The sequence below is a fragment of the Sinocyclocheilus rhinocerous genome, unplaced genomic scaffold, assembly GCF_001515625.1.
Source record: "Sinocyclocheilus rhinocerous isolate Xijiao unplaced genomic scaffold, SAMN03320098_v1.1 scaffold1152, whole genome shotgun sequence".
NCBI classification, from domain to species: domain Eukaryota; kingdom Metazoa; phylum Chordata; class Actinopteri; order Cypriniformes; family Cyprinidae; genus Sinocyclocheilus; species Sinocyclocheilus rhinocerous.
Window position 1 is genome coordinate 1,961,641 of NW_015625590.1, and position 22,385 is coordinate 1,984,025.

The 22,385-nt window shown below is 38.7% G+C and overlaps 1 protein-coding gene and 1 pseudogene across 2 annotated transcripts in view; one reads left to right on the forward strand and one right to left on the reverse strand.

Annotated features, from left to right (window-relative positions):
* The first annotated feature begins 208 nt into the window (after positions 1-208).
* On the forward strand, positions 209-2,626 carry LOC107757439 (DNA-directed RNA polymerase I subunit RPA34-like; annotated as a pseudogene).
* Positions 2,627-18,089: 15,463 nt separating this feature from the next.
* Positions 18,090-22,385, reverse strand: part of LOC107756760 (RNA-binding protein Nova-1-like) — a 55,265-nt gene continuing 50,969 nt past the window's right edge. For both annotated transcript variants that reach the window (XM_016573993.1, XM_016573985.1), the window contains one exon: positions 18,090-19,991. In XM_016573993.1, the coding sequence (XP_016429479.1) occupies positions 18,966-19,991 (1,026 nt within the window). In that variant the 3' untranslated portion in view covers positions 18,090-18,965. The remainder of the gene's footprint in view (positions 19,992-22,385) is intronic.

The window sequence follows — 22,385 nt, forward strand, 5'->3', positions numbered from 1 at the left end:
ATAATGTCACAGTGGGAACTTGCTAATGAACAGCCTATTCAGCATAATAAACAGTTTTAAATATTTACGTTTATTGCGAAGTTTAACTAAATTCGTTTAATTTTCTTCACAAACCTGGCGTCTGTCCATTGACAGTATTGCAGTATTGCGGGATAGAAAAGCTTTATATGTGCGTCCTCTGCTGTCGTATATATGTAAACGACTGCTACAAGTGCTTCCGGATCAAAGTTGATTCCCTTCCATCCACATGTGATTCACATGTTTACATGGGCATTTGCATTCGGAGTAAAATATTGGTGACACTGACATCGGAATACATTTATTACAGACTGTTATAGTAAAAGAGCGCCGATATGTCGGACAGTGAAGATGAAGCTTGTGAACGGACTTCGGCAGCAAAGAAGAGAGGTGGGTGCTAACTAACTAACACTGTTCAGTCTCTTCACTACATACAGTAAACTCAAATATGTCCAATGCCTAGAAAGTATCTAACCTTATTTTCTACCCCCAGTTTCAAAGTACCAATGTCCGGGTGACTTTGTGCCCATGTCGTATGGTTCCTCTGTAAGCGCCTTATGGGACGAAGATGAAGAGAAGGAATTGTGGCTCATCAAAGCTCCAGCTCGTTTTGATCCTAAATGGTACAAAATACTCTGGAAATAGCTAATTGTTTTAAATAACATATTGGGATTAATGTACAGCTTTGCTAAAATGATTTCTGTCATAATTTGGGACCAATTTTGAGGAGGTCACGCATAATAATAAATATTATTAATATTAAATTAATGTAATAAAAATGTTTATTGTTTAATACAATTTAATTGTATTTTTATGCAAGTAATAGCAAGTAGCAAGTGATATTTAATTATACTTAAAATAATAATAGAAATAGAAAATCTACAGGAGTTCTGTAAATTCCAGCAGTCCTGTACAATATCACTGTAATAATAATATATTTTTTAATAACAGAAAATCTATTAGTAGTCCTTTAAATCCCTTAAGAATTTTGGTTTGGTTTTTATTTATTTTTAAAATATTGACAAGGATCCAATGGTCATGGAAAATCTGGAAATATTACTGTTTTGAAATATCAAAATTGTGATTGTCTTAAAAGTCACGGAACACTCTACTGTGAATATAAATTTTTCTAGTCATGCTGTGTTCTGAAATATTGCTTTAGGTAGATATTGTTCTTTGTAAATGTAAATTTGTAGAATGAATGAAAACATGGCAACATTGTAATTTATGTCTGTCCATTGAGGGTAACTGCCTGTACGTTACTGGCTAAATGGTTTGAATGTATTAAATGTACTGCAAGAAATCATTGCTAAAATTAGAATGAAAAAACAAAACCCTGTATTAAATATTGCATAAATGAAATTGTGGTTTATCAATTTAATAGTCATTGTTTTGTGTCCTTTGCAGCTTTGAAAAGCTCAAAGTTCCCTTATCAGGACTGGAAATGGTCCAGTCTTGTGGCACAACACCTCAGATCTACAGCGTCCTCAGTAGCAGGACAGCACCATCAGACCTCCATCTGTTCATTTCCAAAGGGAAGCCTTTTCTCTGTTTCTCTGGCTTCAGTGGTGTCCTCAAGATCTCAGAGAGCTACGGAAACTGCAGTGAGAACCCAGGTCCCGTTCCCATCCCGGCCACTCCAGCTCCATCCATCCCAGCTGGTCTGAAGCAACGTTTCCAGCCTTTTGGTAGTTCACAGGCAAGCTCACAGGCAAGATGAAGTCACCGTAGTCTCTCCAACTGCTCCCAAAAGAACCAGTCAGGATCCGATTGAGGGCGAGGAGCGGAAAAAGAAGAAAAAGAAAAAGAAAGACAAGAGGCAAGAGGACAGTGACACAGTTTTTATCAAGGAAGAACAGACACAGATTGACTGTGATCAGTTAGAGTTATCTGAGCTTATGGAGGAAGAACCGACGGAGGAAAGGAGGAGGAGGAAGAAGAAAAAGGTGAAGAAAGAGAAGGAAAGACATAGTGAAGACATAACTGATGCAAGTTTAATATCCAAAACAGAGCCACTGGATCCTTCATATGATTACATTGACACACCAGGGAAAACCAAAAAGAAGAAAAAGAAGAGTAGTCGACACGAGTAGACTGTCATAAGAAATGCGTTATCAATTTGTCATGTTCACAAATGCTTACTGTAATATTTAACTGTCAAATATAATGGAGAAGCTGTCTTGTCATAAAGTAATTCAAAAGTTCTGTACAGTGTTCATAATTACCTTATGCATTGATTTATTCTTCTGCTTAAAAAATATATATATAAATTTTTTTGTGTGTGTGTTTTACTGTCATTCAAGCAACTGCACATCACAGAGATGCTATTTTATGTAATAGACCTTAATCGTGAAATTTTCACAACTCAACTTTTTGAACTGTTTAATTGAGTTTTTGTCTACTGAAAGTTTTTTTTTCCTTTCCAGAAAGACATCTGGTCAGCTGAACAATCGGTATGTTATTAAACAACAGTACAATCCATTGAACGCACTGTACTTTTGTCCCTCACATCCTCATTTTTATTCCTGTTAAAAAATTAAATATGGCGCTTCTCAGAGGTCTATACAGGTATTAAATGAAAATTCACATTCACGCACCTTTATGTCGTTCCAAACTTGAATGATTTTATTCCGTGGAGCATTAAATAATATATGTTTAGGATTTGACTTTCATTGTGAAGGCGGTTTTCAAAATATTTTCTGTTTGTGTTCTACAAAAAGAATGGCAATTTTAACTTTTAGCTGAACTTTCTCTTTAAACACTGCGTTTCTGCAGTACTTGCGGTTCGCCGGTAGGTGGCGTGAGATCTCCCTCTGCCGGAGAGAACGCTGAAGGGCCGCCGCTTGTTCTGCACTGAGGTATGGTCATGTTTTCTAATGAGCACCGGCACGTTTGCCGCCTGCAAATTCGGTTTCTTTGCCCCTCCCACTGCGCACATGCAGGTGAAGCTCAACATCCCAGAGTCCAATGGGATCACATGAGAGGAATTTCACACAGGCGCTGCTTACATCTGCGTTGATCAGGTATTTACGCTGCACCTGCTGATACTCTCAGTGAGAACTTTTTGTGAATTAAACATGATATATATCATCACATATACTATATATATATATATATATATATGTATGTGTGTGTGTGTGTGCGCGCGCGCGCAGTAAAGAACTTCAAATGCGTGTATTATTTTATGTGGACCTGTTTCCAACACCCACACTTTGCATCGTTTGGCATTTATTTTTTGAGTTTGAGTCACAGAGAGACAAGTGATTTGTCACCACCTGTGATTTTATCACAGAGGCGGGGGCTCTCACTCATTCGCTCTCTCACTCTTCAGCGTGTTCCATGCGGCCTGCAGCATTTGGGGAGGGGGGTCGGGGGAGTTACCATAGCAACGCGGACTTGCCAAGGACTACGGAGCCGCGTTCGGAATGGGTTTCGGCACACATCGATAGATACCTTCCCCAAATTAGAGACGACAGAAGAAGCACCAGTGTCCACCTGAATACACAACAATTTCTTCACATCAAGACGCAGTAGTCAATATTTCTGCTTGATAAGTCCTATTGAAGTGTTTGTTTGGGATAAATTACTGCACCAGAAATTTGTTTGCATACTAATGCGTTGACATGACTCACTCACTTCAAAGCAGTCGATTCCAAAATGTGTCATTGAGCCTCCTCTGCAGCAGCAAGGAATTCAGGGAGCTTTTCAGTGCAGTTTCACCTTATAAGCCTCTCATTTACATTTCAATATAGATGGTGTCAGAAATATAGGATTGTTTATTTATTTATTTTGTGTTTGATTGTATTGATGAAGCCTGCAAAGAATGCAATTGGATTTGGCTCCTGCATTGCATTAAAAAAATAAAAATAGAATAAAACAAGTGTGATTCTACTGTTGCAATGTGCACACCCAAATCAAGTCAGACATATGTTATAAAAGCAGCAGGTCTTTCAGCTGGTTGCCATGACAACCACAATGCCATTTTTCCTCATTGTTTCCTTACCCACCTCTATAAATGTGTTCATATCATGAGAGCACTCAGTGACTCGGTTTCTGTCACTGACCAAGATGTGCTGCCTGAAATATTTTTTTAATTTTATACAAAATAAATAAATTGATTAATTAATTAAAACAGCCTTTGAAAACAACTTTTGGCTGGGATGATAACGGCAATAGTGGAGATCGGCCAAACTCAACAGATGCCTGAGCTCATTGTGCCCTACAAATAAATATTTTATGTTGTGTTTATATATATATATATATAATTAGTAATTATATATTATTATTATTATTATTACTTTTTTTGCTTTTCTCAAGCATCTACTGCTGCCGTCCTAATGTGAACATTTTGTGTTATATATATATATATATGTATGTGTGTGTGTAATGTTATATATTTATGTATTATATAAATTATACAAATTAATTTAAAACTTATTACTTTTTTTTGCTGTTCTCCATCTGAAGTGTCTACTGCTGTATCATATTGTTTTACAACACATTTGTGTGAAAATTGGGCTGTTACTAATGTTGCAAGGCTATAATCTCAGTTTAGTTTAAATAAAAAACTGATAATTTGTTGAAAATATGCCATTTTCTTTCTCTGCCCAAACAAGCCTTATTTTGTCTGAGGCCAGGGTTCACGGTGGCGACTGCATGACCCGTTAGGGTAGGCCGACACTGGCTCTGCCAGACATGCTGTGCTTCCATCTGTCCAAGGGTCACTTACTCCCACCGGTGCCAAACGCACTCTTCCCTCTGCGAGGTTCTGACATCATCTCCATTTCTGCCTCTTTTTCATGACTTGTTGAGATAAAAGGGGGAGTGCAGATGGAAACTGGGTCACTAGAGCTTTTTATAACCTCATGGAATTGTTGTTAGATTTAACCTTCAGGTGCTAGCTGCTGTTGCTAAAACTATGGAAAAACAGGGGGAAGATGTTGGTAAAGTAGGCTAATTGGGAGCTGAGTCGAACTTGTGGTTCAAATTAAATTGAGAGGGTTTCCCTTTTCTTGTACAGAATTGTTGCTTAGACACACCTTGTCATTGCTTAGGGATTGTGATTGCTTTAACTTTTTCTGTCATTTGTGCGAGTTTGGATATATAAATATAAATCCGGGCTGCAATTCCCAAAAACATCACAAGCCTAAGTAGATTGTAGAAACCATTGGCACTGATAGTCTCTGATCTACTTAGGCTTATGATGTTTTTGGGAAAAGCAGCCCTGTGTTGTTGTGTGGATGGTGGCACTGCATGCCAGAATGTTACAGTATTTCAAAATAAAACCTTTTTGCGAAGCAGTCTAGAATAAAAACTCTTTATTCCCTGTATTTATTCGCCGTTCCGGCATATTCATAACTTAGGAAAGCAAAAGACCAATTAGAAATAGCATTCGCAAACGCATTTCACTTCCGCATTGTGATATATTTCAGAATTAAACAGGATATAAATAGAAACAATTTATCGAAATAGAAACACTTAGTCATTTTTTACTTTAAAAACAAGTACACTTATAAAAAATATATACTGCAAATAGGGCATTTTGCAGCAATGCAATATCTGGTTCACAAAGAACCTTTCAGTGAACAGTTCTTAAAAGAACCTTTTTTTTTTTCTTAGTGTGAAGAATATTTTAAGAACCTTTTTTGCAATGCAACGGTTCTATGGATGTTAAAGGTTCTTCATGGAATCATACATGCCAATAAAGAAGCTTTATTTTTAAGAGTGTAAGGCTGGAAGTGTACTTTTACACGTACATGCACAAAGCTTATGCTGCCACAACTGATTATAAGGACTTGCATAAGATACTTTTGTTCCTTTTCATCAGCAAGCTGTGATATTACTGTGCGTTGGATTTTCACAGCGATACTGTGGTACTAAAATCCATCATAAAACCTACAACACACATACACACACCAGATTCAAGGGCGCTCGTCTGCTCAACTCTGCAGCACAAGAGCATGGCGAATCGTTCCTCCTTTCAACTCACCATAAAATGTTCCTTCTATGGTCTTTCAGAGTGCTGTGGTGAGTTGCATAGAAAGGTCACAAGATGTGTATTTTGTCCCCTTGTGGATGAGCGAAAGAGATAAATGGCTCCCCTCGGCATGGGGTACATTTGACTCTTGAGTCGGGGGGGCAAGAAAAAAAAAATGATGAAAAAACAATGTTGTTGTTGTGGTGGTGGGGGGCAGGTTCCCTGTGTTACCCTTGCAGTTGACGTCTTCTGGAGCACAGGAGTTGGGGAGGCGGGCTGTAGAGCAGCATGTCACCTCAGTGTCAAAGATATGATTATGTTTATTTAATGCAACTGGTGCAAGTAGGTGTTTGAGTTTAAGAGCTCAGTTTATTTAAATGAGCTTTTAGGAAAATGAGATGCTGGAAGAAATTCAGTGCTGGATCTTCATCAGTGAGTCTTGGCTAAATACTGTAGTCCTCTTACCAGAGACTTGAGTGTCCACAGTGAGGGTTTATCATCAGAGGACATATTGTGCTCAGTCAGAAGGCTCTGACCAGTTTCTATGGTGATTAAATAAAAGCTTGTTGTGTTTATGATGTGTTCTGTTTACTGTTGCAATTATGGCTTTAATATAAATCAATATTTTATTTCAGCCTACTGGAAATGGCTATGTTAGTTGTATATCCTACAAATTACACTAAAATACAATTTCAAACCCAATTTGTTTAATTTTTAATAAACATTAAAGGTAAAGTGTGTCATTTTTGCCAGTAACGCAACCAAATGGAATTGAAAAATAATGACTGTTTTCAAAAAGGTAACAGTGTTTGCCCTAATGCAGGTAAACAGATAGTCCCACCCTAAAATCATGTCATTGGTTGATTCAGTGTTACGTCTGGAGTGCATTTCCCAAAAGCATTGTTAGCTAACTATTAGTGATTTAACAATGCACCCCGAGCCGGTTGAAAATCGATAAAAATATGTGAGATTTAAATCTCTGAGGGAACAGACTGTCTTCAGAAAAGTTTAGAAATATATATAATATATATATATTTCAATTATTTAGTATATTTCTATTATTTGTATTATTTATTTATTTGATGTAGCTTTGTTATTTGACATTTTAATTTCACAAAGAAATGCGCAGCATTTTGTCTGAGAAATAATGAAAGGACACCTTTTTTATTCATAATTGTCTTAAATCCCATTTCTTTAAAAAAATGTGAGGAAATCGTATCGTGAAATCAGTATTGTGAATCATATCGCATCGTGAGTTGAGTAAATCGTTACATCTCTCTACTAACTATGCTCACAAGTTCCATTGAACTCTATTGGTAACAGAATTTGCGACCATAGTTGCTTTTGGGAAACGCACCCCTGTATGGGTAAAAGTTTGGCCAGTTAGCATGGACTGCTCTGTTAGCCTCTGCTGGCTACACAGACTTTCACAGTCAAAAAGTTTTTTTTTTTCACTGACTGTTATTGAAAAGCAACCTAGTAAACTAGCAAACCAAGTAAACCAGCAAATATATATATATATATATAATTTATTTATTTCTCACTGTACATTATCTATCTATTCAATTCAATATTTATCTATCTATCTATCTATCGCTAATATCATGCATTGTGAATTTCTCTTATAATCTTATATTTTCCCTGTTTGCTCATTTACTTGGTTGTCTCTGCACATTAAGCTGGAATAGAAAAAAGTGACACTTCACCTTATTAAAAGTTGTTATTTGGTTTGGGTATGCACTTTGATATATATTTCAATTTACAGTTTTCTATCTAGTACATTTCAGTAAGTATTTTTGTCACAAAGACCCTCCTCCACAGACGTGTGTATTTGTCATTGCGTGCCTGGTGTCTCGCACCGTCAACCTACACAGAAACCGTGGAGAAATTTATACAAGAACTAAGACGTTTCTTATTTTATCTCGTGTCTTGGGAGCATAAATTGTTGTCTTCATTGTGCTCCAGTCATATTTGCGGCAAGCAGTGACCCAATTAAGCCCCTTAGAGGTGCGAAGTTGCAGTTGCGTAGACAGACTCTTGTGCATTTATATCCCTCATTAGCCCAGCAGAGTTCATCGGTGCTAATGTACATCACATATGAAAGACTTTTGAGATAGACTTCCATGTACAGCACCAAAGCTAATTACAGATAAAAGCAAGAATTCATGGATAATTAGAAAAAAAATACACACTTGAAAGATAAGGAAACAGTGACCTATATAAGGTTGCTTTGTAAGTTCACTGCTGTAATTTGTCATAAGAATGGCTTGGTCCTCAGCAATACTGTAAAAAACATATTTATTAAAGCATATGCTCATGAACAAAACGAAACAACTGCAGAAATGCAGAACATATCGTATGTACCATAAAATTGATAAAAAACAAATCACTGTACACGCTACAGTGCTTTAAAATCACAGCTTTGCATTGCAACTTTCTTAATTTATTTCTTTATCTTATGTACATATACTCATAAAACACTGATGTTAAAAGTTATTCTTTATATTACGAACAAACTCTAGGATAATTTATCAGCTTCATTTGTTAGAAATATTACAACAGAAAGAAACAAAAAAAAACATACAAAACTATTACAATCATTTTCAGTGGTTTTTGTGTTGACGATGAAACCAGTTTGAATTGAGTGAAATGGAACTGGGTGGATATTTTGGTCTGTCAAAAACAATCACAGGTGTTCCCACTTAAGGAAATGTTATACTCTTTAAATAAAGAAAAAGGGGAGCAAAATTAAATTAGAATATAGAGTTTAAATCTGGCCTTTTATGACTGAAGGATGAAGTCTTCTTTGAAGCCTGCAGTTTTCTTTCACAGTAAAGAGAAAGCATTTTCTTGCTACAGCGTAGTACAGTTGCTTTTTAAATTGCACTTTTTAAACACAATCAAGTAACTGAGAAAAAAATGTACATTGATTAGAATGATTTATCAATTGTTTTTGTCACTTTTGTACTACTTCTGTCAAAATACAGTGAATACATGGTGCAACATTCAAACAAACATATCAAAGCCATAAAAAGGTAGCTTATAAAGTTTTGAACATTATTGCTGATCAAAGTACATATTCTTATGGACCACCAACTGATTTGGTTTCGTCTTAGCAACAGTTTATGGTCAGATTTGTACATTGAAGACTAGCATTAGTCACTGACTAGACAATATGGGAGTATATATTGTATATTCGGTTGATATATTCACATGTACACAAAGTAATCTGGGGGGAAATGAGGACAAAGTGATTTTCTACTGCGACTCAATTGCTGACTTTCGTTTTATAGCCTTCCTGTGGGCCAGATTTCACCTCGCTTTGACGTGACAGCTACTCTCTGTATCAGCACAAGCCTTCATGTATCCTAGATGCACCAGCTTTAAATCGATTAGACTGCGCCGCACTGACTGATTCTGTATCCTAGCTGTTTTTAAAGAGTCAGCCCTATTAATAGTACAGATTTCATGCTGAATTCATGCTGTTCACTTCAGCGCTGTTCGTTTATAACTGCGGCTCATGCATTCCTGAGGCCTATTTGCAGCCAGAAAGCGGTTGCTCAAACCGCAAATCAAAATGATTTACTTTTACACATTTGCAGTGACAGATGTTCTGTCATTATTTTCAGGCTTCAACTTTTTTTTTCTGCACATAATTGCAATTTATAACAATGCATCTGTAGAAACGAAATACTTTAGTAATTTTACATACAAATCTATAAACCAATGTACAGTGGCCCCAAAAAGTGTAAGCCCAGTTAAAATTAATGAAAAATGTCAAATAAAATAATCAAGCTAAAAATGTCACAATGTAATATATTTAAAAAAACGTATATAACACATAAAAAGTATATAATTTATAAAATATAAAACTAATATAATACAGTCATATTTATACAATTTTATAGTTTATAACTAATGTAAATATATATCTATATATAAATAACTAATGTAATGAAATTACATATTACATACATTTTAAATGTCCAAATACATTTTAGGGCCACTGTAACTAATCTGACTTAAAAAGGAGCGAGAGATAGCACACATTCAACATACAGCATTCAAGGAAAATGCAAAGACAGTCCGTCTTAATAAAAACAGCTGAGAGTGGCCGACACGATCTCAGGACAGTGTACTGTGCGTTCTCCCTTTAAGTGCTGGACTAAGGACTGGAGATCTTTGCACATGTTCCACAGGTCTGCTTTCCAACTCTAGGGATTTATGAGGGCTGAGAGCATATTCTTGTCTGCTTCTTGCTCTCTCTCTTACTCCTTTTACGCCCCCTCCAAGGAGAGGAGGGAGGACAGAAACAGTTAGGCTTGCTTTCTGGAACAGCTGGGCTGAAACGAGGAAAAGCCTGTTGGGTTTGAGGTGAGGGGAAGCAACCGAGCTGGAGCGGGGAAAATCAATCATGGCCTAGGGCTGGTAAAGGTGCACAATTAGCAAGATTGGATACATTTGAAATGATGGAGCTTCGGCTACACCAGCTCACCATTCCCAGTGGAGACAGAGAGAGGGAGTGATGATTCCACTTGAAAGACCTAATTATTCATCATGACAGTTTCCATGTTTAAAAAGAAGCTCAGAGCTTTGGGCCGAGTTATAGATGCAGATATAGATATCACAGGATCGTGGCTAGATTGAAAATCACTACTAATGCATGACAGAAACATTCATACATTTGATTTTTGCCAGAGCGACTCTGTTTATCCATCCAAGATATCTAAAAGCTGCCTTTTAAATCCCTCAACGTTCACCAAATTTGAGCAAAACATCCTATTAGAATTGAACGCTGTTTAAAAGACCATCACTGAAAAAATTATTAAATTGAGCCATTTTGTCTGAACACCGGAGAAACTTCTTTAGTTTATGGTTGATTTGGTGAGACCGGTTTTAAATCATGCGGTAAATGTTAATTTCCCTGGGGTCTCCACCACAGATCAATGTGCTGGAAGCCAACATGAAGACCGGTCAACCTCTTTGACCGATGGCTATATTGGGATATCCACGGTGTCTTTAGCTGGTGTTGGCTTTGGAGACATGTTGGGAAGGTGAAGGTGGTTTTTGCAAGTTGGATGAATTAGTGCACAGAAAAAGTAGGTAAATGACAATGAACAAGAGACTTTATCATGTTTTTGAGATAATCTTGAGCTGACTTAATCCTGAAACCACATGCATTAAGAGCAAAAACGACCTTTGGCTTTGCTTTACCAAGCATGTGATGGCAAATTACATTGTGTTACATCACACGCGCTGCATTTGCATATCAGTCACACTCAAGACACCCATACTAAAATTATTTTTTTCAGGCTTATTGCACTGATGCACTATGCAAAATGTTTTTCTTACTAGCTTTATTTAAATAATTAAACTCTAACATGTAGATGCCAGTTCCATTAAAACATCCATGTAATGGATTTCATATTCATATATTAAATAAAGGTAAAATCTGTAAATCTAAAAACAAAATTGATAGTTTTCCCCCCTCATGTAACTTACCTCATGACTGAGCTTTACAGTCGGTGTTGTAAGTGGCCCTTCAAACTCTACCCACGTGTCCCTGATACTTCCAGTACATCCTTTATTTTCACTGTCACCATATACAAATATGAACAAATTCTATACAGTACCGGCAATCACATATTTTTTGCTTTCCTTTTCGGAACTTTCTCCAAGATATGTGAGATGAACACTGACATCAATGTAGTTTATTATTAGCAACTAAATGTAGCTCTGACTTTACACTGTACCAGCCATTCTCACATTTAGAAAAATGTAAGTCATTGCAAAAAAGAGGAACATGCAATGTTTCCAAAATGCCTCAGTTAACACATAACTCCATGTCACATAGAAATGATCATTTAAAATGAAGTCACTTTGAAATTACGTAATTATTAAAGAATTGTCTTTGAACTCCTACACATTCTTTCAACAGCATTGGTCTCGTTAAGTTGTAAACATTACAGCATTTTGTTTGCTCCTTTAATTTGGTGCATATCATTCTGTTGATGTTATTGTCATTTTTTATTTTTTTTTAAAGAAGAAGACTTGATAAGCAATCATACATGGTAAATTGTCTTTGGGCTCCTTAAATAACTTGAGGGAGAGCTGGGTCTCGGTTCTGTGAGTTCACAGAGTAAGGTAGATTACATAAACACCCTGAGAGTCACTTGTCTGTATTTTGATTTTTTTTTTTAAATTTTTAAAAAAAAAATTTATAATTTCATAATTTGGGCCTGGCCCCGGCAGCCGGTAAGGGATGGTGGCAGATCATGAGCGGAGGGTGGGTTGACTGGCAACTGCCTTCTCTGAAGGCATGAGAACAGGGTTAATGTGGGTCTGGTCGAGTAGTATGTTATCGATGGAGAACATCACATGGCGTGGGAGGTGCGTGGCGAGGGAATGGCTCGTAAGCGGGGGAGGGTACAGGTAGTGGTGGAAAGTGGTTGGCAAACGGAGGAGGGGGAGTTATGGACGATCAAAATCAACTAGGCTTACATGATGGGATTCAGCTATAACATCAGCAGGTTCCATTGGTAAATGGAAACCCAACAGATTTTAGCTATAGGTGGACAAAAGACATAACACCCACCCGGCCAAGCCTTTCACAAGCAGTCGCATTCGTACATTCACTCATTTGCATCACTCACGCAGCATGGCCCCTCCCCCAAGACCGAGCACATGGTTTCAGGCACGAACTTGCAATGTGTTATTTGATGAAACTGAGTGTAGTGGGAGGTGAAGAATAAGACAACAGAAGACAGGTGATGGTAAAATGAACATTTATAATGACTGCTGTTGCTGTCGGAAAATAATAACCCTTAAATAAAAAAGAAAAAGAGTAAAAGAAAAAGGAACGACTTAATAGATATTAGCACTAAATTGCTGACTTCACTGGTAATCCACAAGTCAAGAAACACAACTCACTATTTTTTGTACAAACACAATGCTACAGTTACATTAAATATTTAATACTTTTTTAAGTCAGTTAATGGATGATGTTAAAAGAAACCACTAAAATACTAAAAACAAAACAGTAATTCATCTTTCCAGTCATTCCCTTTTGTCTAGTTTCTTGATGCCATTTATTAATAGTGTATAGTAGTTTGAAAATAAATAAGCTCATGAAGGGTTATCAGAAAACAAAGCTGGCAGCATAGAAACATTAGATGTGGAGCTCAAGCATGGTTGAGACGCATGAAAATGATCGTTCGGCATCACAGCGAAACAATTTTGTCTCGTGAAAGTTCATGAGGGGTGAGAAGTTCAAAGTTCAGAAGACAGAAGATGGCTGCACGGCTGATGTTTACACACTCCTCAGATTTTTTTTTTTTAGCATTTTTTATGCTAAAGGAACAAAAAAAACCTGCCATTAAAATGGATTTTTATTTTCTTTGCTTGCGCGTAATGTTTTCCATTGAGAAAATCAAATGGAGAGACTCGGGGGTGAGGAGAGTGACAGTGCCCCCAACATTATGGCACACAATCAGTGATGTCCTGGAGGTTGAAGAGATGACAGAATTAGGAAAAGCAGTTTATGAGAGGTAGCCAGCCGTGTTTTACTGTGTTAATCCAGGTCTTGCTTTTACTGCTCGCTTTTTGGGTAATGTTGAGGCGTCATGACTGACATCATGTTATGGAGAAACATGCTGGCTTCATGGGTGCGTCCAATGGATGTCCAACATACAAGAGAACTCAAAAAGTTTGGAATGGTACTGTTTTTGTTTGGCACTCAGGAGAAAGTCTGGGAGGGTGTGAGGGGGAGGTCGGCAGAAGAGTGGGGAGTGGTTGGAAAAAAGGGGAGCAGTGAAAGTGCAAAAGGGAGAAAAAGGGAGAGTAAACAGGATACATATGAATGACATTTTTGTTATACTTGGTCTAGGTTAGAGAGTGTCGTACAAATAAAAACAGGAAAATAAAAAAGAGAACAGAACAGTGATATGACAAATGTATTCTAACATTGCTGGTGCTATAATGGGTACGAGCTCAAGAGTGACCCCGGGTTGTCATCTTCTGATGGCGTGGGGGAGCCGGGGGTGGGGTTGAACTGGTGGCGTGTGGGGTTTGGGAAGAGCGATGAGCTCTAGCTGTGCGCCCACATAAAAGCAATGACCCTCTCGACATCAGCTAAACCATAAGTTTGCATTCATCTCAACTTGACCGTGTGAGAAACTACTAGACGCGTGCACAAAAACACAACTGCGCCATCTCCTCTACGCACAAAAAAACATAGCAACCATGACTAAGCACAGTGCAATTTTGATATTGAAGTCTCAGCATGGCCTTAATAGAGAGAGAGAGAGAGGAAAAAACAACAACATGCCCTTTTTTGGCACTTATCATTAATAGTAATAATAAAAAACACTGTCAAAATAACGATTTCTGTAAAAACTATTCTGCTGTTTTTGGTCAGCTTCGAACATCTGGCCAATCCTTTCTCATGCAAACATTGCGTTATGACGTCATCGGGAAGTCCCGCCCCTTTCCTTTATTCGTGGAGGTCTGAGGTAAAGGATTCAAGCAGTTTAGCGGAAACAGGGCTGCTCTTATCTGGGGTGGCGTGAAGCGTAAGAGAAGTATAAAGTGCATATTATCGTGAGAATGGGTCAAGCTTAATGTGCAGTGATGGCAGAACAAGCTAAAGAACAGAAGCCTAATGATGTTAGTACTGACAGCAAACAAAAGCCCTAAAATCATGATCGAAAGAGTGATATGCAAACTTATGTAGTGGTGAATACATTCACGGCCATGTTAATGTTGCTAAATTAACCCTCCATTCCCAACTTTTCCCATTGTTTTTCTTATAAATAATCACAAAACATTGATAAGTCTATACAAAATGAGTGCTATAGTTACGATGCTGAATGTGACCATGACTATGAATGGTTTTGGTTTCTGTGGCCTAGTTTTCATGGACAACAAAAACTCCAGCTTGGTCTTAGCAAAACTAAAAATAAAAAGGTAAAAATGTGAAAAAGCTAATTTAATAGCTCGAACTGTTGTTGCCATGCAAAGTTTTGTCCTCATAATGAATGCACATTGCCTAATTGTTTTTTTTTTGTACGATTTTTTGTCTTCGCTATAACATCTATCTTCACAAAATACATATTCAGAACTATAAAAGGCTGACTTAAGAATGCTGATAACTTATAAAACTTTAACCATGCTAAGCTAACTCGGCAGTCTTTTAGCCCCAGGGATGAGTTAATGGCCACATGGCACCCTGCTTTTGTTTGGCCTACGAGATGAATCCCACCCTTCTTTTTTACAAGGACTAGTTAGTTTAAGGGGTAGAAAACTCTCAACCTTATAGTGCTAATGTCTATTTTTTGCTTCTCTAGTCACCCCGCTAGTTATATCTTAACTGTGGCTTATTTGGCACTTTTCACATTTTTTTCTTTTTTTAAATTACAAAAGTATGTCTGCTCTTAACTAATGGTGTTTAAATCACATTTAAATCTGTAAAGATCTATTTTGGCACAGGTTTATTTAATCCATTGATATAGCAATTACTTCATTATCAGTGTAGCATTTAGTTACACCTCTTACGACTACCACATCCTGCTAAATGACTGACCAGATATGTTTTTTTAATCTTAAATTTTAGTACATTACTTATTCAATAGCAGCATCTTCACAACTTAAAAAATAGTATATGCAAATCTACTCAACATCTAGGTAAATCCAAAGCTCCTACACAGACAGAATAAAAGGACAAGACATGACGACATGCTACTACGTATATTGCTTTCAGTACTCATCACATTTGATCTATTTTCGCAGTTACTAACAAAACCAACCCCCCCCCCCCCCATGTACTTTTAGTCCTGAATACAAAAACAACAAAACAGAAAGCTGCTCCTTGACACTATGTTGGCACCTTTTTATAGTTTTCACATTGAATTCTCACAGTAATATCTTGTATTTTATGTGTCTTAGATCAAACGGCGATGTAACCAAGGTTTTTTTTATTTATTTTTTTTTTACAAAAAAATTATCTGGGGGATCTACTGAGACTCGTTCAAGCTCTGAAGTGTCTGATGAAGTACTGCATCATGGGTAAAACCAAACACATAGATGCACTCTAAAATGCGGAGGCGCTCGATTGCCATCACTTCCTCGTCTTGATCTTCAAATCTGAACTATTATGCCCTACTGTTTGAAAATTGCACCTCAAAAAAAAAAAACGTGCAACTATCTTATAGTAGAGTACCTTGAGTCATTGCTGTTTCAGTCGCTTGTTAGACCTCCTCACCTTGGGCCCAACTGCTAGACACATTCATATCTATCCAAACCTATCACCTTTACACGCATATATACACACACATGCACACCATACAAAACACATGGATGGCTCATAGTAAGTCTCTTTTTGAAGGTGTGATGTGTGCAATCATGATCTACTGCAAGCTTCTAGTTCTACTCTGTAGGCGCATCTTCCCTTTCACACCATCATTGTTTCGTGAAAGGGCAAGCAGACATGCACTGTTACACCAGACATCGCCACCCATGGAGAGATGTGAGAGAAAAGGGGGTCTCTGGGTTGATGTGTCAGAATGGGGGTGCACGAAGGTAAAAAAGGGTGTTGAGAAGAGGTGAGGGGAGGTGATGATTTTTAGATGAGAATAAAGAAGCCTCCTTACCAATCGGTTCAGATTTACTCTCCCTGGTGCTCCAATAGCAAAGGAGAGGAAAGAATCATTACTTTAGTCATTGGGAGAGAGAGCACAAACTCTGTCTTTTTCTGTTGGTCTAATTATTCTTTGGGAAATGCTCTCTGTGCTAAAGTCTTGTGGTTTCGATGAGTTTGGTATTTTTCAGCTCATTCCAGCCGGTAAAGAATCAATAACAGTTGTTTAGACACAGAATAGTTTTGGAGGACACCTAAAGTTTAAGCGTACAGAATATACCATCCTCTGCCCCTTCACGATAAATATACACGGCCAGCTGGCGGTTAGTTAGTGCACACTTGGAAAGTTAAGGTTGGATACTGCAACATGATGCCAAAAAAAAAACTTGTCTGACCTCAACCTAACAAACCATCCAGGCTTCCTTTCCACCCTACGGTAAGCGATACCTTGACTCCATGGAGGTTGTTATGAATATGAGACGTTCCACATGAGTACATTCCATCATGGTGATGCTTCGATGCAATAACGATATAGAAACCCTGACTTTTTTTGGCCTTCCATCACGGCCTCCACACTTCAACAGTGCATTAAGACGAAATTCAGTGTACTCAGATTCAAAACAAAAAGGAAATAGGACCTTATTAGCAGCACATACGTCGCACATGGGTAGTTCGGATCTGCACAGAAAGATCTTCACATGGGTAGCCCGTTCTAGAATTAGATTTACTGGTGACTCAGGATGTATAGCCACAGTAGAACACACAACCTGGGATTTCCAGAGAAGACCATGTTACTAAGCAGCCTGTGCAGATCAGAATTTGTTCTTAGTCTTTCAGTAGTATGTGTTCATGAAACGCCTCAGAGCTCTGAGGGCCAATTTTCTGATTTGATATGGAATATCTACGCAAATTTTCCAGCAGATTTGTGCAGATACTCGACTGCAGCGGCTCAAAGTGCACAGTCTCTCGCGCTGCAGAGGGGCAGCGTAGAGTAAAGACGGGGATATGTTTTGGGAGGTTACAGAAAGGGATGGGCTTTTATATAAAGTCGTATTCTGATACACTCCCTTGGACTTGTGCAAAGACCTACATTCTCATTCAGTAGATATGTGAATAAATTGTCTAGTCCCACTGTGATTTCAAGTCTGTGTTTAGTTGCATTTTCAGCATTTAAGTCTGGTAATAGTTTGCTGAGGGTGTGTGTTTGTGTGTTTTTTTGTATTAATATCACTGTACAGTACATCTGCCCCTATTCTCTGTTGGTGCCGATGGTGTAGTTATCACTGGACGTTAAATAACACATATATTACATGGACACACGATTCAATGTACTTAAATAAAAAACTAAATCCAAAATATTGTCTTTACATTCATGTCAACCTGAATTCACAGATTAAGAAAAACAAAAGAAAATACTTCAGTCCTTATGGGTGAAATCATATTAATAAATAACGTTGATGGAGATGATAATTTGTAATAATAATAATAATAGTAGTAGTAATAATAATAATAATAGTATTTGTATAAACACCAGACCTCGAATCCCATAGACAAATGCCACAATTTCTAGGAGCTCTGGTACGAAAGATTCAGGTGCGTTTTGCGTCCTGGCCTATGTCCGCAACATGATCTACAAGCTTCCCTTATGCTAACAACATCGGTAGTGGCATGCACCTGGTCCAACTGGAACCCCAGGTCAATGTCTAGTGGCGCTGAGAGACCCTGCAGCAGCCTCGCATCCCCTGCCCTATCCTGCCCGGTGCGGGGCAGGGTCGGGCCGGCTGGGATCGGGAGGGCTGGGGTGAGGGGGGCTGGGGTGGGATATGGGGTGTCACAGACTGGGGGGGGATAAATAATCAGTCTCAGGCCCTCTTAAAGAGAAGGGCGAAAGTGTGGGAGTTAAACTAAGGACTAAAAGATTAAAGAACAAAAATCAGTCAGCTAGGAGGGGATGGGGGTGGGGAAAGGGCTGATTCCTGGGATTGCTCCACCCCATTGTCCCCCATCCGACCACCTTGCCCACCTGCTGGGAACTGCAGCGAGGCAGCATGCCAGGTTGAAATGCCATTCACTGCTGTCCAGAAAATGCACAAAAAAAAAAAAAAAATCAACCAATAAAAATCCAGAACTTAAGGATTAAACCCATATTTACATTTTACACATTTTTCTTTTTCAAATTTTCCACTTTGAGAGGAATTATTTCCATCTTTTTTTTTAATACTGAGATTTTTCCCACAAAGAATGTGGCTGATTTTCGTTGATATTCACGCCCTCCATCTTTCTCTGTATCTTCCCCATCCCCCACTCTTTTCTCTCCTTTTTTCATACTCCCTGTTTTTAGCCCACCTTCTGCGGATTGGTGGCCCTCACACCCTGCTCGTATGTGATTCGCTGGCTGATAAGATATTGGGCTGCCTGTGTGGCGGCTGGCGATCCGGTAATGGTAACTTTACGGTTTCTGGTGCCAGGAACAAACTCTCCCTTTTTGGAGATCTGGATGCGGGCTCCCGTCAGTTCTTGGTACTCCACAAGTGTTTTGCCTCCCTTCCCCAAAATGGCGCCCACCAAGTTCTCCGGCACCGCAATCTCCACCACATCTTTGGCCCCCTCGGTCAGCTTCTCAGTGGCCAGTAGTGAACTCGCCATCAGCGGGGAAGCGGCGCTCAGGTAGCCGTTGGTGGCTCCGGTGGCGGCGGCGAGCGAGCCTAGCGTGAAGCCTCCCAGGCTGGTCGCGTGGTGGCCGGAGCTGGCGGACGCGTCATTGGCATAGGAGGCTAGCAGGTTGGCGGCCGCGGCTGCGGCAGGGTTAGCGCTTGCAGCCACAGCAGCGAGGACTCCTGAGGCAGCCGCAGGGTTGAGCCCTAGGCCCAGGGAGTTGGTATTGTATCCGTAGCTGGCTAACGTGTTCAGCGCGGATGTGATAGTCAGCAGGTCGTTCCCTGAGAAGCTGGACATGGTGGTGGGGAAGGCGCCCACTCCCGCCAGACTGGCCTGCCCCAGGAGACTGGAGGCCGTGGCCGCCGCCGCCGCTGCGGCAGCAGCCGGCATTACCTCTGCAGAGTTGGCGTATGGGGAACCGGTGGGATTGGAGTTGGCCACAGGGCCAGAGATGTTAGAGTAACTGATGTTCAGACAGCTGCTGCTCTGCGGGTCCTCCTGGATCTTCTGCACAATGATCTCCACAGCCTTGCGGTTCTGCTCGGGCTCCCCGCTGATAGTGACGACGCGTTCCTGCAGGTTGATGCCTTCGGGTTTCTGTGAGAGCTGGACCCAGGCACCAGACTGCTCCATGACGGCCTTCACCGTGGCTCCGCCCTTGCCAATGATCAGCCCTGCCGTGCTGTTGGGCACTATCAGCTTGGCCTGAAGAGAAGATAAGCAGAGAGGCCGGTGTCAGTTAATGAGTCACTCTAGTGAAACCGGCACACTTGTGCTAGTTTAGCATGCACCATTTCTCAGTTTTGGGATTTAAAAGTAAGAAGTATGGTTTTTATCCACTGGGAGCCCATTATTGGTAGCACAATCAATGTCTTTCTTTGAACATAACAACTATTTTTGCGCCAACTGTACCCATATGTATTGAAAACCAAAGCCTTGCTTTTAGACTTTATAGTAATTACTTTGTTTCAAGTTGCCATTTCATAATTTTCTGTATCATTAAACCACAAATCAAGTTACATCTAACAGATTAGTTTAATCTGGTAATTTAACAGAACAGCAATGTTGTGTTCTCAGCGAGTAAGTTTTAGACAATGTCTGCGAAAAACAGTTTCCTCATTGATAGAGGGAAAAAAGTGTAAACAGTGGTTACCATGGTTTCTTCCCAAACTTAGAAAGGTTTGCTCCTCTGATCAAGCAGTGACTCATGCTGGTACTATTTTACCAAAGCCTCACACAGAACATACTGATCTTGTTAAAATGTTGCTGAAAGCACTGTTACTAAATGTGTTCATTAAAATTTCTTTTTAAGGATTTCTTTCCTAAAAGTATTTGAATTTGTTTCTATGTGGGCAGTTTACATAGTATGATCTTAAGTTAAAAGTTATGTGAATGTGTAAGGGTAACTATGTATTTTAGGTGCTATAATTGGTCACCTTTTTGAGCTCATAAAATATGAAAATAATATAAAAGAATTAGAGAAATTTTGTTTCTAGAACTTTAGAATTTTCTATTACATTTTTTTTTCAGATTGTGTCACATTAGGCAGACTGTAAAATATCACATTAAAATACAACAAATGTATTAAAAAAAGTTTATCTCAGTGTTGGTATTGTTAACTAAAACTTAAAAAACATTTTCGCTAATTTAAATATATCTTAAATAAAATATACATCTTAGATAAACCTTGCCTTAGCAATTAATTAAACATGTTGGAGTACTAAAATTACAAAAAAAAAAAAAAAAAATTTAAAAACAAAACTAATAAAAATGGCAAAACTACATAACAAAATTCTTAAAAATTAAATTAAAATTTAAAATTTAAAATATTCATAAATACTATAATAGTCTATAAATAATACTAAAATGACACTGGTTTATCTGAGATACAAAACACAATAAAGAAGAATATAAAAACAAATATGAGATAGGAAACAAAAAATGATTAAAATTATATTATTAAAAAAAAATTGCAAGAGAGGAAAACTGCGGCACTGATGAGCCCAGAAAATTATGTATTAGAAGGTAAATATAAAGATGCTTGTGTGTTTTGTTCTTGTACTTCCTGAGCTGTGAATCACTAGGTAAAAAAAGGCTCCTCCTGAAAAGCATCGACTCCCAGGGGTCAGTGTTTCCATGGAAACTCAACTCCAGCATTCAAGGGGGACTGAAAGGGAGTCGGAATGATGCATAGCAACCAACCAACCAACCACCCTCCCACCCCCCACCTTATATGCTCGCGAGTCGCAACCATTCACTTAAAACCACCAGCTACTTGTGCCATAATACTGTATGTGCACACATATACACAAAAACCTAACAATACTCGGCCGTCTGTAAGAAAACATCACACACTTTTTGAATTTCGTCCGTGTAACTTGACATATTCACTCACTAATTGAACCGACAAATTAGCGCTTGATCTCTTTGATCATTGCCGGATACATCTACAAACCGTAGCATTGTGAGAAAACAAAATATGCGGTGTGGTGTTCGCTTTGACAGTTAATCACTCTGGATAATGAAAAGCTTTGACAATGCTGGATTCAGAATATTTGCAGTGTCAAAATGACAGATAGAGAGATGAAAATGATAAAAAGGGGAGACGAGAGGAGCGGGTAGATGTGAGTGAAGAAGGATGTGTGTGTCTGTGGGGGCGTGTGTTTGTATGTGTGTGTGTATATGAACAAAGCGAAGGAGAGACTAGAGGAAAGGAGAGAGAGTGTGAGAGGTTGGGGAGGGGGTGGTTATCGGCTCAGCCTTTACGTTTGTTTCTTTTGTGAGCTGTTTCGTTCTTTTCACTCTTTGCCTCAAGGTCTGCTGAAGCTCGCTGCCCACAGACATGTCTTTACAGAGGCTGTTTAGCCTTGCCACTGTAGCTCGAACTCTCATTCAGCCGAATTAGCATAGAAATGAAAAACTGCCAACAGGAAATTTCATGGACTCCTACATTCACCTTTTATTTTGTTAGAATAAACAGAACCTTGTATAAGGAACGTTTTGAGCAAAATAATTGTATTCACGATTACCGTTTAATGCAATGGATAGCAGATTGTTTTTGGCACCAGAGACGTACTGTGATTGATCAGTACATATACA